The following is a 16,553-nucleotide window of genomic DNA, read 5'->3' on the forward strand; positions in this document are numbered from 1 at the left end:
TTTAGATCTAAATCCGGATATTTGTCCAAATACTTTCTTGCTGCCCATCCTGCTAAATATTCGATTCCTCCTTCTTCAAATTCTGAAAATATCTTTGATGTTTGAGGTGAAATGGGTTTTGAAATTTTCTTTGGCGGAGATGCGTATGGATTTTTGGCTTCTGAACTATTTCCAATTGGTTCAATAACATTTTTCTCCCACTCAGAATTGATATCGTTTAAATCGTTTTCTTCAAATGCATTCTTAAAAATGTCTGCGGTGAAATATTCATCTGGTGCTTGGGAAATGGTATTTGAATTTGTTTGGACCACGCCAGGGTTTTTTCCCAAAATTATCATCCTAACCCTGTACAAAGCATTTAAGGGTGTAGGATGATCATCCAGACCTCCACGTGATCTCAACTGTGAAAAAAAATTTTCCAAACAGTCTTGGTTAAGTCGATGGGTTAATAAATATTTTATGTTATATTTGTTTCGTAAAGAATAATACAAGCTTTGCAATGATTGTATTGAAATTATTAAGCCTTTCTGAAACATTTGAAGACAATGCTGGGATTTTCCCACACACCTCATCGAAGTAACCATTTTCAACATTTTATCTAAGGCATTTGATTGTTTTTGGGCATAAATTCCAAAACCACATTTCAAATCTTTCTTATCAAATTTCTTATAACTATTAAAGATGTCGAACCAACTATCAACAATTTTAATAAATTTGGCAAGTTCTAAATAATGAGGGAGTTTTTTCTCTATACCTAATCTACTAATTGCTGTGGCTGTTGTCTGAGACAGTAGCTCCGCTGCAGTCCGAACATTTTGCCTCTCAGTTTTTACACATTCTACGTGCTGTTTGGTTAATTTTGGGCAAGATTGTAATTCATTAAAATCCAATTTCAGTAGAGCCTTTACTGGTTCTATACCAATTGTTGTGCCATTTGTCAATTTAAATCCGGTATCAATTAACCAATTCCGGATCAATTTGAGAAGGTGTGGTGCATCGGCAAAAAAATAAATTAATTCTTCAGGCTCAGCTGGGTTAAAAAACCAGGTCTTATGAACTGATATCCCAAGGGAATTCCATAAACTCATATTGCCTCCACCCATGTCGTTCACACAAGCTACAACTTTAAATCCGGCTTTGTGAAGCTCTGATACAATTTTAATTAATATTTCTTTCGTCATTTTTTGGTCGAATCCCAAGTATATGGGTTGCTTCCACGGTGAAAAGAGGCTTCGAGCCATAACCACTTGCAGTTGATTAAATCTTCCTAATATTTGATCGTGTTTAGTGTCGTATTCTAAAATGCTACGCACTTTCACTTCATCAAAGGTCAAAACTAAAAGTTTTTCTACCTCTGGCAAGCTTTTCGCCCTTCCTGACATTAGATTAATTATGTCACTGAGAATTCCGTGAGTTAGGTCTAATTTTGCTGCGTATCTTTTTAGTGTGGCTAAATGTGGTAAGGGAATTCCTCTTTTCTCTCTCATGTAAATGTAAGCTCTTTTGCTGAGATAACGGAGACTAAAAGCATTAGCTAAATCCTCATTTGACCACTGAACCTTCTTCTTTCCTGTTAACATCTTGATTTGGCTTTGCGAAAAAACATTTTGCAAAGTCGACTGCCTTTCATTGTACAGTTTTTGATATTTAAATTTTTCTTGCCCAAGTCTTTTAACATTTTTTTGTAACTTAGTGCTGGAAACTTTCTCTATGGCTATGTTTGTTGTCAAAATCTTATTTTTCTTCTTAGATTTTAAAAACTTTTTCTTTAAATTACTGTAGGAATTGGCGTATTTCTTGCAGCGATTGGTCATTTTCTCATGGGATTCTTTGTACTTCATTGCTATTTGTTTCCATATTTCAGCTTGCCCATTATTTTCCAATATTACATTGCTTGGTTTAGGACAATATTTTGAGTTTTGTTTATAAGAAAATCTAGTGTCTGAGATTGAATCGTTGGTGGTCAAGTTCTGAGTAGGTGAAAAACTATTATCTGAGATTGAATCGTTGGTGGTCAAGTTCTGAGTAGGTGAAAAACTATTATCTGAGATTGAATCGTTGGTGGTCAAGTTCTGAGTAGGTGAAAAACTATTATCTGAGATTGAATCGCTGGTGGTCAAGTTCTGAGTAGGTGAAAAACTATTATCTGAGATTGAATCGTTGGTGGTCAAGTTCTGAGTAGGTGAAAAACTATTATCTGAGATTGAATCGTTGGTGGTCAAGTTCTGAGTAGGTGAAAAACTAGTATCGCTGACATTTGATGCAAAACTTGAATTGGCACTTGAGTTGTTTGGAATTGATAGACTAGGGTCCGATGTATTTTCCAGATTTGATCCACTAAAATCAGTACTAGAATTGTTTGTATTTCGAAAATCTTTGGTATTGAATTTGCTAGCTTTTGTCATACTCCAAGTAGCCAGAGTTTCTTTATACTTAAAAACTTTAGGAATGTCATAAACAATAGTGCGTTTGAAAACAAGAGAATTTTCATTATTGTTTAACAGTATAGGAACTTTCGTAGTAAATACTTGAACTTCTTTAGTAGCACGTGGTGTAAGAACTTCTTTAGTAGCACGTGGTGTAAGAACTTCTTTCGGAGAACCCAGTTCAGGAACTTCTTTCGGAGAACCCAGTTCAGGAACTTCTTCCGGTGTAAACATTTGAGGAACTTCTTTCGGAGAACCCAGTTCAGGAACTTCTTCCGGTGTAAACATTTGAGGAACTTCTTTCGGAGAACCCAGTTCAGGAACTTCTTCCGGTGTAAACATTTGAGGAACTTCTTCCGGTGTAAACATTTGAGGAACTTCTTCCGGTGTAAACATTTGAGGAACTTCTTCCGGTGTAAACATTTGAGGAACTTCTTCCGGTGTAAACATTTGAGGAACTTCTTCCGGTGTAAACATTTGAGGAACTTCTTCCGGTGTAAACATTTGAGGAACTTCTTCCGGTGTAAACATTTGAGGAACTTCTTCCGGAGTAAACATTTGAGGAACTTCTTTTGTAGTATGCGTTGTGAGAACTTCTTTTAGAATACAAGTTTCAAGAATTTTTTTTGGAGTATGCGTTTCATGAACTTTTGTACTATTTAAAATATTTATATTCTGGCTTTTTTCGTCTGGATTTATGAAATGCAGTTGAAGGCTCTTTCCTCTTTGCGTAGTGCCTTTAGGTGGATTACAAAAGGATTGATTTGGTTTTATTGCCAGTAAAGTTAAGCGCGAGTTTTTATTTTTCAAATTTGATTCTTGTATATTTTTTATGGGTAAATTTTGACTTGGTATTGAATTTTTCTTCAAGATATTCCGGGTTTTCACGTTCAGCAACTGTGATTTGAGCTTGTTTTCAAAATCGTCCTCGTTGAAATGCATTGAGCAAATTCTAGCATTTTTTACATTTTTAATGTTGCGAGAACATTTCAAGAGCCAAAGATTTTGTATGTTTTCATCTTTGGGGAAGCAATGATATGAAACACCATTGTTTTTAGTTTTGCCAATACCATTTGTACACCCATTCACTGAACAGTACATTCCAGGCATGATGACTTGCTATCACAGTAACCTTTAAAGTAATAAAAAATATATAATACTATGTATTGAACTTGATTTTGTAAAATATTACTATGAAGCTATGATAACTTAACAAAAAAAAAACATTTTTCTTCTCACTAATAAGACGCCTCAATAAATACTATATCAATCACTGATAATCAGTTATTGCGGTTTTGAAACTTTATATTTAGGCCTTCGCCACACACAGGGCGCAAAAGACTCTTTTTAACAGCTCTAGATATTTATTGAAGCGCCTATTGCATAAACATTTTATTATTAATAAGAAATACCATTTAAATTATAATACGAAAGAATATTAATGATACGTAATGTACTTACGACGATATTAAAAATCCCCTTTCTTTCATCGATGACAAGGCGGAATTTTTATGGCTCTTCTTCTCGCCATGATTCTGACTTCCCTATGAAACCGGCTGCCCCAAGGTTACTAGAGAAAACGCGACTCCTGTTGCGCCCACGTATGACGTCAAAATCGAGGCACAAAGTGTCTCTACCCCCCGACCTGGAAAACTGGCTTTCGGGCGATTTTTTGAAGCGGGAATGCTCCAACCTAATGGTGTATTTTTCTCTAGTAACCTTGCCACCCAACAGGGCGGCTAAATGGGTTCGGAAGTTTAAAAAAAAATATAGTTAAACATTTTCTCCAGAGATGGCACCTTAGTCGATTTTTTTTTTGATAGTGACGTAGTTCTTAGAGATAATGTTAATTCCCTATTCCCTGGCAACCATGTCACCGCCTCGCGATTTCAAATAGTCTCTCTGTCAAATGCAGACCATTATTTCCTTCGATAACGTTTGATTTAAATTAATAATTACTATATCAATTGTAAAATAAACAAAAAAGCTCGTAGCTATAGCTATTATTTCAGTTAAACTTGCAAATTGTTAGGCCTTAACATCGTAGATTTAGCAATTAGTCCCGATCTCTGCTCTTAGATGGCGCCACGCTCTAGTTACGGTTTATTTAATTTGGTTTTTATTTTTGAAATGTCGCATTTTAGTTTCTATCATATATCTACATTATTTAAGAACTAAATGAAGCAAATTATCGCAACCAAAACTTTAATATTCACGTATTTTATAGAGAACTATTTTTCATCGTGGCGGAGTACAACCGATACCTTTGTGTCCCTGTAAAGAGGCGAGGGGGAAGTCATTTCCGAAGCCCAAATTTTTACCCATCAAATAAGACGTCGTGCGGTTGGACCAAAGTGCCAGCCTTTATCCCCCTATTTACTTTTGATAATAGGCTGGGGCGGCACTTACAAAACCGTCATACAACCCTTAGAGATAATGCAGAGGAAAATTATAAGAATCTGTTTAGGAAAAAATAAATGTAACTTACACCGAGTTGACTTATATAGTGATTTTTCCATTTTTTCTATTCGTCAATTGTATTGTAAATGTATTTTACTCCAAACATACAAAATTAGAGATTCTATAACCTCTTGTAATCCATATAGCACATACTATGTTACTGGTAATAATTTGTTGATAGATAGGATTCAAATTCAAAAAAGTTTTTATTTTTCGTAATTGCGACTTATAGGACTTTATGGGATGGTAAAATCTATTGGACAAAAGCATGTTAATTACTTAGGACCTAAACTGTACAATATTCTAGATAACGATATTAAAAACTGTACTAATACTAATATTTTTAAGAGAAAAATTACTAAATGGTTAATATCTTATGGTTATGATAAATTGTATGATTTCTTAGGCTTTGATGTGATAGTGTAACTACTAATTTTGTACACATTTTTCTTATTTTGTCTCGAAGTCAACATGTAATATTTTTTCCGTGTCCTTCCGCGCACAAGTGTTTTTTCGCTTATTTGGAATGGGAAGATTTAAAAAAAAATTATTATTATTTATATTTTGTAACAACAAAGACATCAATAAATTATAAATTATTATTATTATAATTATTATCCTGAAAAAGCGGAGGCATAAGGGTATAAAGTTGTTGGAGCAGGCAGGATGAAAACCTCTTAACGCGTCATATGCAGATGGTGATTTGCTATGACGATACATGCACCATTGTATTATGGCTTGATTCCACTTCCGGGGTCTTTAAATCTTAGACAAAATAAGGTTCATTTGCTGTTTTAACATGATAAGTTTTCTCTACTTATAAAAGGGGGTTATCTTCGATTATTTCATCTTTTGTAGACTTGTAGTAGTGAGATTTTACTTAACTTTCTTCAACTGGTTTTCAATTTTAAGATTCAAACCCTTGATTTTTCTTTTCAACTTTCTGATTTCTTTAGTGTTTTCCTTCAAAAGTTGATTTTTTTGTTCGTTAGTCATGTTACGTATTGGAAATTTCTGTCTCAAGCTTGGAGCTAACTTCCGTCTTTTTAGTCTTCTAGTTAATATTCTTCTTAATTGGCTACAATTATAACACCGATTTTTTTGTCTATGGACAAGATACAAAATGTGACATTCAAATGAATGCAGAGAATTGGTGATGCAATTTGTAGACCCATTCTTGACATTTGAAACTTCAATTAATTCATTCTCCGTAATACCCCAACAAACTGAACATGAATCAAGAAAGACCAAAAATGAAATTAACCTTTCTAAATTGTTAATTATCTTTAAGTATTTTCCAGAATTCCAAAGATTATGAGCTTCATTAATCAAATGGCTAAGCGCTTCTACTTTTACCTCAAACTCATAATTTATTTCTATGGAGATGGTGCCAATATCTCCCGAACTTGAGGTTTGTTTAAAAACCAAGCTACGAGATTCATAATTCTTAATAACGCACCACATCAACTGCATGTCAGGATTTCTAACTTGATATTCACAAAACTTCAACATCATATCATCCAAGATTTCTAATTTTTCCTGAATGTATGTAATATTTTTGTGGTTTAGGTTATAAATATAAAAAGGATTGTTATTTTTCTGTGGTTCATTTTGTTTAGAAAATTTAATTTGTAATTCATTAACCATGACTGAATTTTCAATTCCTGGATTATCCGTTACGACCTCCAAAGCGATTTGATCCTCTTGGCCACTCGTGTTCCTAATTTCATCACAATTTTTTGCAGCGCTAGAGCTTCCGTCTTCTGTTTCAATGACCTATGAATAATAACACCGAAAATTCAATGTTTATTATTTCGCATATCTTTCATAATAACAAAGTTTGCCTACATTTAATCTTGTGTGATACGGAATCGGATCTGGGTTTTTATCCGTGGGTCCTATACCGCCAACAAAATGCTCATTACAAACATAATGATGCTGTTTCACTTGATCCACGTGAGTTAAATTCACTCTACCAATAGCTCTAAGCCATTTTTTACATTTTTCTAATTTGGTCTTTTTCTTAGGAAATGGGTAAAAATTTGCACCTTTCACAACACTATTATCCAAACCTCTAGAGTCATTTCGACAGCCACGATAACAACAGTTCTTAGTCGCCACCATTTTTATTGCACTTAAGTTAGAAACATGGAGATAGAAAAGAAATAGAGGCACTATTGTATCTAGCAAAGATGACCGCGACTGCCGACCCCCTTATCGCCAATGTAGGAAGCCATGAGATGGGCAGATTACATGGCGCCGTCGACGTGCGGTGAAATGAAATACATTATGCCTTTTGGAAAATCAACTGTCATTTGATGTAAACAATAGGTTTATTTTGCCCAAAGATAATATAACTACGTACCCTAGATTCGAAATCAAGCCTTTTCCCGTAAACGCAGGCTCTTACTGAGTTCCCGGCGGAAGTCGGAAAAATTGGCCTCCATAGAGCTGGCAGGGCTACCGACATCTAGTTAAAACGTAAAGTTTTAGTGAAAATTGCGCCGTGGTTTTTGACTTACGATTTCCAAAATACCAGATATTTTTGCGTTATATTGTTTTAAAACAATAATGGATCATGCCTGTAGCTCTAAAAATGTTTATAAACGAAAGAAAACTAAAGGTGAGTAATATAATCTTAGGTTATCTCTTGAAATTGCTTATTTCCCACCCTGCTATGGAGCCCGATTTTTCCGAACTTCCGGCGCGAACTCAGTAAAAGCCTCATAAAAAAACGGGCTATGGAGAAACGCCGAGATTTCGAATCTAGGGTACGTAGTTATATTATCTTTGTTTTCAAAGGTTCAAAGGTTTTTATTCGCTCGTACCGTTCAAAGTACACCCTTTTGTAACAGGGCGGCTCCAATGGGAGCTCAGCATTAATTATACAATAATACAGTAGTAATCCAAATAAAAGGGAATGGTAATGGAAAAAATAACCAGGAAAAAGTAATATACAACGGTATGCAATAAATTTTAGGGGGAAGTACTATGTAGACCGGGAAACAGAGAAGTTAGGGGAGTCAAATAAGTTAATTTTTCTTCTTCTGCCAAGTCTCTAACACCTTTTGGATCACCTCAAAGTCCCAAACATCCCCTGCAAGACCAAGAATATTTTCCAAGGGGCACCCAAAATGCTCTGCTCGCCAGCTGTTACACGCTTGGTCAGTTTCCGTTTCTGGGCATTCTAGGAGAACATGGTAAACATCCTCATTCACTTGGCCACATAGCTTACAAAGCGGGGATAAGACTTCGGAACCCAATAATTCCACTTGACGTTCCCTTGTTAGTAGGGCACCCGTTCGGGCTTGAAAGAGTAAACCGCTGCCCCACGACCCAGTATAACATGCCTCTTTCATCGGTTTTTCTTTAGCTTTGTAATAGCCGAGGCTTGTTTTCTGACGTACTTGCGACTTCCATGATATCAGTGCGGCTTCCTGTACCTCTTTCTCCACACATGTTACCCATTCCTTATAAGAGGTAGCCTTGTATCTCTTTGAGCTCAGACATAATTGCCGGTCCACTCTTTCTATTGCTCGAGACCAGTCCGTTTTAGAGCCATTGTCTCGAATGTATGTGTATACTTTCTTAGCTATCCTTCTAGCATCCATAAATTTGAGGCGTCCCAGAAATTTCAATTTGCTGCGAGCTTCTCTGTTTGCCATTGTACTCCATCCCATCTCACCATCTATAGCGGCATTAGCCGCAAATGGGCCTGCATTTAGAGCCGTTCTGCCTACCGCTCTCTGGCATCTCTCCAGCCTCTCGCTAGTCATGCATGAATAACAAATGACCTCGTTTGCATACGTCATTGTTGGTACGGCTACACTCTTCCAAAGTGTACGGCTGACCGAGTATTTGTTGTAGGACTGCTCGGCTAGGTTACGAACTACCCACCGCATCGCGTTTCCCTTTCCAGCCACTATCTTTTCCATGGTACTCAAAAAAAGGACCAGTACTATCAATGGTAATGCCCAGGTATTTGTACTTGTTCACCTTCTCCATTGGCTTCCCGTCGAGAAGGTACGACCACTCATCAACAGGCTGTGTAGAAAAGGACATTGTATTTGACTTATCCATGCTGAATAGTAAGTTCTTACACTTGGCAAAGGCCGAACAAATGTCAAGTAGCTTCTGTAGGTCGTCAGGGTGATTTGCGAAGAGTACAATGTCGTCCGCATAAAAAAGGCAAGACACACAGAGGTCCTTATTTTTTGAAGGATACCCAGGAAGTATAGCTCCATACCCAGAAACTTATAGTGACTGGGCTAGGTCATCAAGGTATACTGTGAACAGGGTGGGATATAACGGGCAGCCTTGGCGTAAACCAACCCTACTCGATAATTCAGTCGTCGCAATCCCTTCCAGATAGTACCACGGCCAACTTCGATCACGCGTACCGCGCTTTAGCGGCCCCGTCAATCGCCTCGCATCTAATGTTAATTTGCGTGTATGAATAATCCCGATAGGGGCGCTACATACGACCTAAATACTACTATCACCAAAGGCGGGGAATACAAGCGAAATCGCGGAAAAATGTTTTTTCTTTGGTTTTCCACTTTCTTAATTAGAAAAAACAAGGTATAGTAAGTTAAACTACCTTTTTGCAATATATTTATGTATAATTCATAATTTAAAAAAAATATTACCTTATAAATATTAAATGAAGAAAAAGAGACGCGTTTTTTACGCGAAGACGCCATATTATAATAGATAGTTTTGAAGGCTTTAGAGGTGTTTAGAGCGTTTTGACGCGTAAATAATGTATCTCTTAAAATTTATAAATCTTTAATAATAACAAATCTTTATTAATAGTATATATATAGCAAATTCATAAGTTTATAACCGTTCTTAGGTAGTATTTTCTGTAAATCTAATTAGTTTTAAGAGTAAGAATCTTAAAACTAATATAATTGAAGATAAAAGATGCTTAGGTACATCTTTGGAACTAAATAGGTAAAAGATAGAGATGATTTTCAGCCTGCATTTCAAGGAGGATGATTTCTGTTCAGGTTTGTACCTTTATTATGGAAAAAAATTTCAGTCAGATAAAATTACAAACAATATTATTCTAGGTTTAAAAAGATGGAAGCTTAAAACTTGTTGAAACCTAAAATTATAATTTATTGCTCTTATAATATATTTTAACTTAATATTATTTAATAAAAAATGTTAAAATAATATATTTACCCTGAAGTTACATTGAATTTTCTTTTCACTATTGGTTTTATATATTTACATGTGTTTCAAGTATTAAACAATAATACTATGTTGCTGGCAGCTGGTGTGTTTGTTGCTCCTAGCTGGCAGCATCTAGAGGATGTTTTTGGTTTCTGTTTAACTCTTTTATAATTTATAAACACCGTTAAAAAATTAGAATCATGAAAAACATATTATACTATTAGTTAAATATTAACCTACATTCGGTCAAAGATAATTTAAACTCGTACCCTAGATTTGAAATCACTCTCTCGCGCGTTGCCGATAGCGTTTACCCACTTCCCGCCGGAACTCAGAAAAAATTCGCTCCATGGTTTGCGCCTTACCGTAACCACGGCCAACTTCGATCACGCGATGCCGCGCTAGCAGCGCGTGATCGAAGTTGGCCGTGCCGCAACCGATGGAGCCAGATTCTTCTGAGGTCACGTGCCGGAACAGGGTAAACGCTTCGTAACAAAACCGTCAATGGGAAAGCTCTCAGTATTCGAATCTAGGGTACGAGTTTAAATTATCTTTGATTCGGTTTAACTCAATGTTTTTTAAATTTATTTAAAAATAATTATTTTTGTGGATTTTTCCTATCTGACTAACGTTAAATTTTGGTCGTAGCGAAAGCCTGGTGAGAAAATATATACACGGTAAATTCAGGTGATTGACGGGGCCGCTAAGGCGCGGTACGCGTGATCGAAGTTGGCCATGGCCGTACAGAGGTACACCCTTTTGAAACAGGGCGGCTCCTAGAATGAGCGCAGCACAGTATACAAAAAATAAAAATTGAGAGAACAAAAATACAAAAATACAATATGATTACAGGAATGCAAAAATAAAAGAGAACAAGAGATCGGGGTCTCAGAAAAAATTCAAATATGAGATAAGAGATTTTAACTTGAGTTAGTTTCCAAATTGGCTATACGCCAGAGGGCTAATTTTCTATTCCACGTAAAGAGGATATGTTTGATCATGCCAGATTCCCAGCGGCTGCCATCAACCAGGCCCAGCAGCACTGCGATGGGCTCACCCCAATGTTCCCCTCTCCAGTCATTAAAGGGACTTTCAAGAAAGACCTAGTCGATTTGAAATGCGTCATTCGGTCGTAACTTTGGCTTCACAACGAACGGCGACCGAATGACGTATTTTAAATTGACTAGACGGTCTCTTGAAAGTCCCTTTAATTGCAATGTCATCATGGGCTAGTGTCGGGCATTCTAGTAGAACGTGTTCTAATGTTTCATTAGGCCAGCCACACAGCTTACATTGCGGCGAATAGTCAAAGATTGCCGACTGTCGCTCCCCAGTCATGATAGATCCCGTCCGGGCTTGGAATAATAGGCCAGCTCCTACAGTACCATCATAGCACCATTCTTTAGCTGGGCATTTCTTTTCTTGGTATGTAATTATTTATTTATTTATTGTCACATGTTGTGCCTACAAAGCCGTAATAGGCTTATATGCAAGCTTCCAATCTCGCACATCGGTAGCCCAAGTCAGTTTTTCAGATTCATTTATCTCTCGCGAAACAGTGCTTTCCCAGGCCTTGTAAGTGGTAGCTGCGCCCCTTTGTGTACCGACACTGTACTTTCTGTCAAGCTGAGTGACTCTATCTGTCCATGACGTATTGAATCCATGGGCTCGGATAAAGAGGAATAACCTTTTGGCGATCCTATCTGGGTGTAGGAATTTCAGACGGCCCAAGTATTTAATTTTACTCCTAGCCTCTCGCGTACTCATTCGGGACCAACCCATTTCCCCTTGAACAGCAACATCTGCAGCAAATGGGCCAGAAATTAAGACGAATTTTCCCATATCCCTTTGGCTTTGCTCCAGCACTGTGAGGGTGGAAGTTGAGTAGCAGAGAAATTCATTAGCATAAGTCAGTGCAGGGACTGCCACTGATTTCCATAAGGTTCTGCCAACCGAATATTGATTATAAGAGTGTTTCGCAAGATTCTGGACTCCCCATCTCAATTTATTGCATTTGGCTTTGACTGATGTCTCCATCCCATCAAGGAAGTTACCCTTAGAATTTATCTTGACTCCTAAATAAGTATACTCCAATACGGCTTCCACCGATTCATTCTGTAACGTATATGGTGTTGAAACCTGACGTCCAAAGGACATGGACTGAGATTTTTCCATGCTGAAGGATAAACCCATTCGCCTAGCGAAATTGGAGCAGATGTCCAATTGTTTCTGCATATTCTCCCTTGAGTTGGAGAACAAGATTATATCATCGGCGTACAAGAGACATTCTAGTCTGAAGGTTTCTGAGAGGGGAATTGTATTGCCACTTAGTATAGCCCCAGTACCAGAGTTTTCCAGTTCAACTGCCAGGTTATTAATATATGCCACAAATAGCAATGGAGAGAGAGGGCAGCCCTGTCTTAACCCTAGCCTGCTAGACACTGCTTCTGTTTTGACATCTCCCAAAGAATAGGTATATGCACATTCTTCGTAGAGGGCGGTGACTTCTTCAAGTAGTGGAAATGGTATTCCTAAGTCAACCAAACGTGTCCAAAGTTTCTGTCGATCTACGCTGTCATAAGCCTTCTTAATATCGAGAAAAACAATTTCTAAGGGCCGGCGTTCTCGTTTTGAAAGCTCAATCAACTGAGTTATCACGAGGAGGTGGTCAACAATGCGTCTATCTCTCCGGAAACCACCCTGTGATTCACTTATCAGGTAGTTACCCTCCAGGAAGTCACTGATGCGTCCCTTGAGGAGCATTGCGTATACTTTATACACGATAGAAGTAATTGCTATAGGGCGATACGAATTCAGATCCAATTCATCTTTGCCCGTACCCTTAAATACCAGAGTGACTCTCGCGATATGCCATTCCTCCGGCACAGCTTTTTCCGACTGAATCTGATTTAGTATGGTACAGAGAGTTGCCCTAGCTGATGGGCCTAAATATTTTAGACATTCAGCATATAAACCATCCGGACCAGCCACCTTTCCACAGTGCAACCGTCGTAATACGGCATCCAATTCTGACTGACTGAAAGGGTCGCAGATTCCCTGTCGTGGGAGGTGATTAGTAGTATCTTAAGAGTCGAACGAGGTGAGTGTAGAGGGTAGTTCATCCAAAGTCTTCGTACCCTCCAGAAGTTCAGTTTCTAAGCTTTGAACATATTCCACAATCCGAACCGCTATTTCTTTCGGACTCCTTATCAAGTCCCCACTCCGTGACCGGATAGTTTTAGTCGTACTTATCAAATCTTTAGAACCCTTTCTCAACTTTTTAATGTACCGCCAGAACTTTCGTCCTTTAGCCTTGCTCGCTTGCTCTATATCCTTTTCCATTTTGGAGTTTACCAGTCTAATTTTTGTTTGTATTAACTGCTTAGCTTGCGATTTAGCTTTCTGGACTGTGAGCCATAGTTATCTTGTGATCTCCGTGGCTGCTCCCGCTGAGAGTGCCTTTCTATGGGCTTGGGTAGCAAGCTTCCTTTTCTTTATGGCGTTGAGGACTTCAGAATCCCACCAGCTCTTTGGACTGTGACCATTAATTCTCTTGCCAGAAACTCTCCTTTTCTTCAAGGTCGCCTTCATTGAAAGTTCTATGGCTTCAACAAAACTCTCATAACTATTGAGACCCATCTGTGCTCGAGCTTCCATTTCATTCTTGAAACGACCCAAAGCTATCTCATCCTGGAAATCCCAGAAAAGACGGGGATCTCTCTCTTGTGTAGCTTTAGGAGTACTACTTGAATTACAAACAAGACAATCCACTATAATGGCATTATGGTCACTGTCTAAATTTAGGACACCACTTTCATCTATCATCATAGATTGGACATGCTCAAGAAAGGAGTCACCACAGAGAAAGTAGTTTATTGTAAACTGCAGTCCGCGAGCTTGCCAGGTGTAAATACCTTTGCAAACAGGTAATAAGTTACCAATGTGAAGGAAATTGTCAGCGACGAAGTTTTTAAGCAAAAGGCCATTGCTATTTTCTTCCGTAGCAAGTTCAGATATGTGGCCGTTGAAATCTCCCAGGATACAGATATGGTGCATAGAAATCTCATAGGTAACTAGAATGCTGCCGCCTACGGCCGAGCTTGACGCCAGTTCGCCTTGAACCTTCAGCCAATGAGAGGCCATAGATGGTTCCGCCAAGGAGGATAATAATCCTCCTTGGATCCGCTACTATAGCGGGAGATAGGTGACGTCATTCTCTCTGGTGACATTAAATTCTTGGCAGAACCATTCTTTGAGCTCTGATTGGCTGAGATCTGGCTATCGTCTGCCACGGCGTTTGGCCCATTTGCCAGTTACACGGCAGCATTCTAGTTACCTATGAGATTTCTATGATATGGTTGCCCTTGAGGGTAGCCTCTGCACAGTCCAATGACAGGCACTGATAGAGCTTTTTATTCCAAGTTTCTGACTGCCTATTGTTACCTGTGGCACAGTATACTATACAGAATCTAATATTAGGGAACCTGGCCAGACCAAACCCCACGTGTTCTTTACAGATTTTTCTATCTATTATCAGAGAGGGTAAAGTCGCTTCGCTACTGAGAGGCGTCTCTCGTTCAAAAATCCGTATTTATTTTTTTCGTCGAAAATGCCCATAGGATCCGAACGTTTGATGGCGCTGCAAGCGTATCCGGAAGTCCTAGCGCGCGATTCAATATTCAGTTTAGTACGACGCAAAAATTGATTCGTTTTTAATTTACATTTTAAGTAGTTTTTAAATGTTTTAAATATGCCTGGACCATTGTGTTCCGCCGTAAATTGTTCTAATACGAAAAATAAGAATTCTCGATTATCATTTTTCAAGTTTCCAAGGGAAAAAGAACGGTGAATACGCGTTTTTTACATAGGTTTATTTTTACTTTAACTTTCTTATTGAAATTTCAGTTCCCTATCATAGTTGGATAATGTAAAAAACGAGAAACTGACAAATAAAACAACGGAATACCTACACTTTAACCATAGGTTTTGCTCTAATCATTTCACTGACGAGTTTTATGAATATTAAAACTAAAAATAGTCTAATACCATCAGCTGTGCCAACAATATTTTATTAACACTACTCATTTTCCAGTACAGTTAGTGAAGTATAAAGAAAAACATCTAAGGGTTCTTAATGTGGTTTAAAAAATTTACTGACAATTAATATACTAAAATGTATAGCATATCCATACGCGACATATGAACATGGGTTGGAAGAAAGCGCGTTGGTCACAAACACAACACAACCAATTTCAGAGGAAAACACATTGAATGTTCTAGATGAACATAATTACACTTTGTCCAACAGTATTTCATGCGAAAATTCAGAAAATGGTAATTGAAATTTGAAACTGTCTATCTCAATAATAAATAATTTTAATAAATTACATTACTTTAGTTGTTAATCACAATGGTAAAAGAACTTTAGATTTAAACACGCAATTGTCATCATCTTCTAAACACATTCGAACAGAGCATATGCAATTCAATTGAGAGTCCAAATCTACTTAAACAAAATGTCCTTAGCTATATATCAGGATATTTAATCCATCGCTGTTTTTCCAACCACCAATGCTCCTCTTGCCTCAGCCAACTCAAAAAGAACAATCCAATTATTGATCCTACAAATGTGCTCTTCTTCTTCAAGTTTTTCAAAACAACAAAGAACTCTTCTTTTGGTAGCCTTATAGTACCTACTGACAATTTTTTAAAGTTTATTACAGAAACAAATGAGGTATTTGATACTATAGTTTTAAACTACTATCTCACATGCCAATGTCAAAGAGCGTATGGAAAAATTTATTACACGTCGAATTGACAAGACTTGGTTTCAAGCATCAATAGATTCAACATGTCCGACTGTATTTCAAAACATGATAAGTTTCTTCGTTGAGTTTTGCATGCACAGTGCCCTGAAATCTCGATCATGATTACAAAAAGACAGAAAAGACTGGACAGGAAATTGATGAAGATACAGCACTAAACTCATACCTCATATTCGTCTTTTTTTAACTACTTCGAAGCTTTATCTTATATATTTATTTCTTATTTATTTTCATTAAGTTATTTGATCTTATTTCATTTCCAATATATTAATTTCTATTGTTATTGTTGTTAGGCCTTGGCTATTTATGTTTCCCATTATTTTAGGCTGTTAAAAAGAATTGACACTTCAATATTCAAATATAATATTTAAAAATATTTAGTTGTACTTAATTGCGTCATAAATTCACATGAAACAACCATTTCACATTTTATTTAAATTTTTTAGTATCAGAATTCAGAAATAAGAAAATAATCGGTTCCATATTGCGGATGTAACAAAAATCTTCTAAAAAATTTTAACTAACGACACCCTGTAGCACCCTGGTAGTGGGATCCTGAACTTCATTTGTAATTTCTTCTATTCGCGCGTGCGTCAAAAACTGGTAACGAAATTTTAACATTGCGGGAATAGGAAGAGACGCCTCTCAGTAGCGAAGCGAC

The 16,553-nt window shown here is 37.3% G+C and overlaps 1 protein-coding gene and 1 long non-coding RNA gene across 2 annotated transcripts; both read right to left on the bottom strand.

Moving 5' to 3' along the window:
• Positions 1-5,113: 5,113 nt before the first annotated feature.
• On the bottom strand, positions 5,114-7,211 carry LOC149921323 (uncharacterized). The gene is made up of 2 exons (XM_090163613.1): positions 6,735-7,211; positions 5,114-6,662 (listed from the first exon to the last, which is right to left on the bottom strand). Exons 1-2 carry the CDS (start codon positions 7,008-7,010, stop codon positions 5,763-5,765), a joined length of 1,176 nt encoding a protein of 391 aa, XP_090019739.1. The 5' UTR covers positions 7,011-7,211; the 3' UTR covers positions 5,114-5,762.
• A 7,904-nt stretch (positions 7,212-15,115) lies between these two features.
• LOC149921324 (uncharacterized) lies at positions 15,116-16,522 on the bottom strand. The gene is made up of 3 exons (XR_016477318.1): positions 16,059-16,522; positions 15,874-15,979; positions 15,116-15,763 (listed from the first exon to the last, which is right to left on the bottom strand). It is a non-coding gene; the product is annotated as an uncharacterized LOC149921324 (long non-coding RNA).
• Between the last annotated feature and the right edge of the window lie 31 nt (positions 16,523-16,553).

This window comes from Leiobunum rupestre, chromosome 11, assembly GCF_980474605.1.
Source record: "Leiobunum rupestre chromosome 11, qqLeiRupe1.1.hap1, whole genome shotgun sequence".
NCBI classification, from domain to species: Eukaryota; Metazoa; Arthropoda; class Arachnida; order Opiliones; family Sclerosomatidae; genus Leiobunum; species Leiobunum rupestre.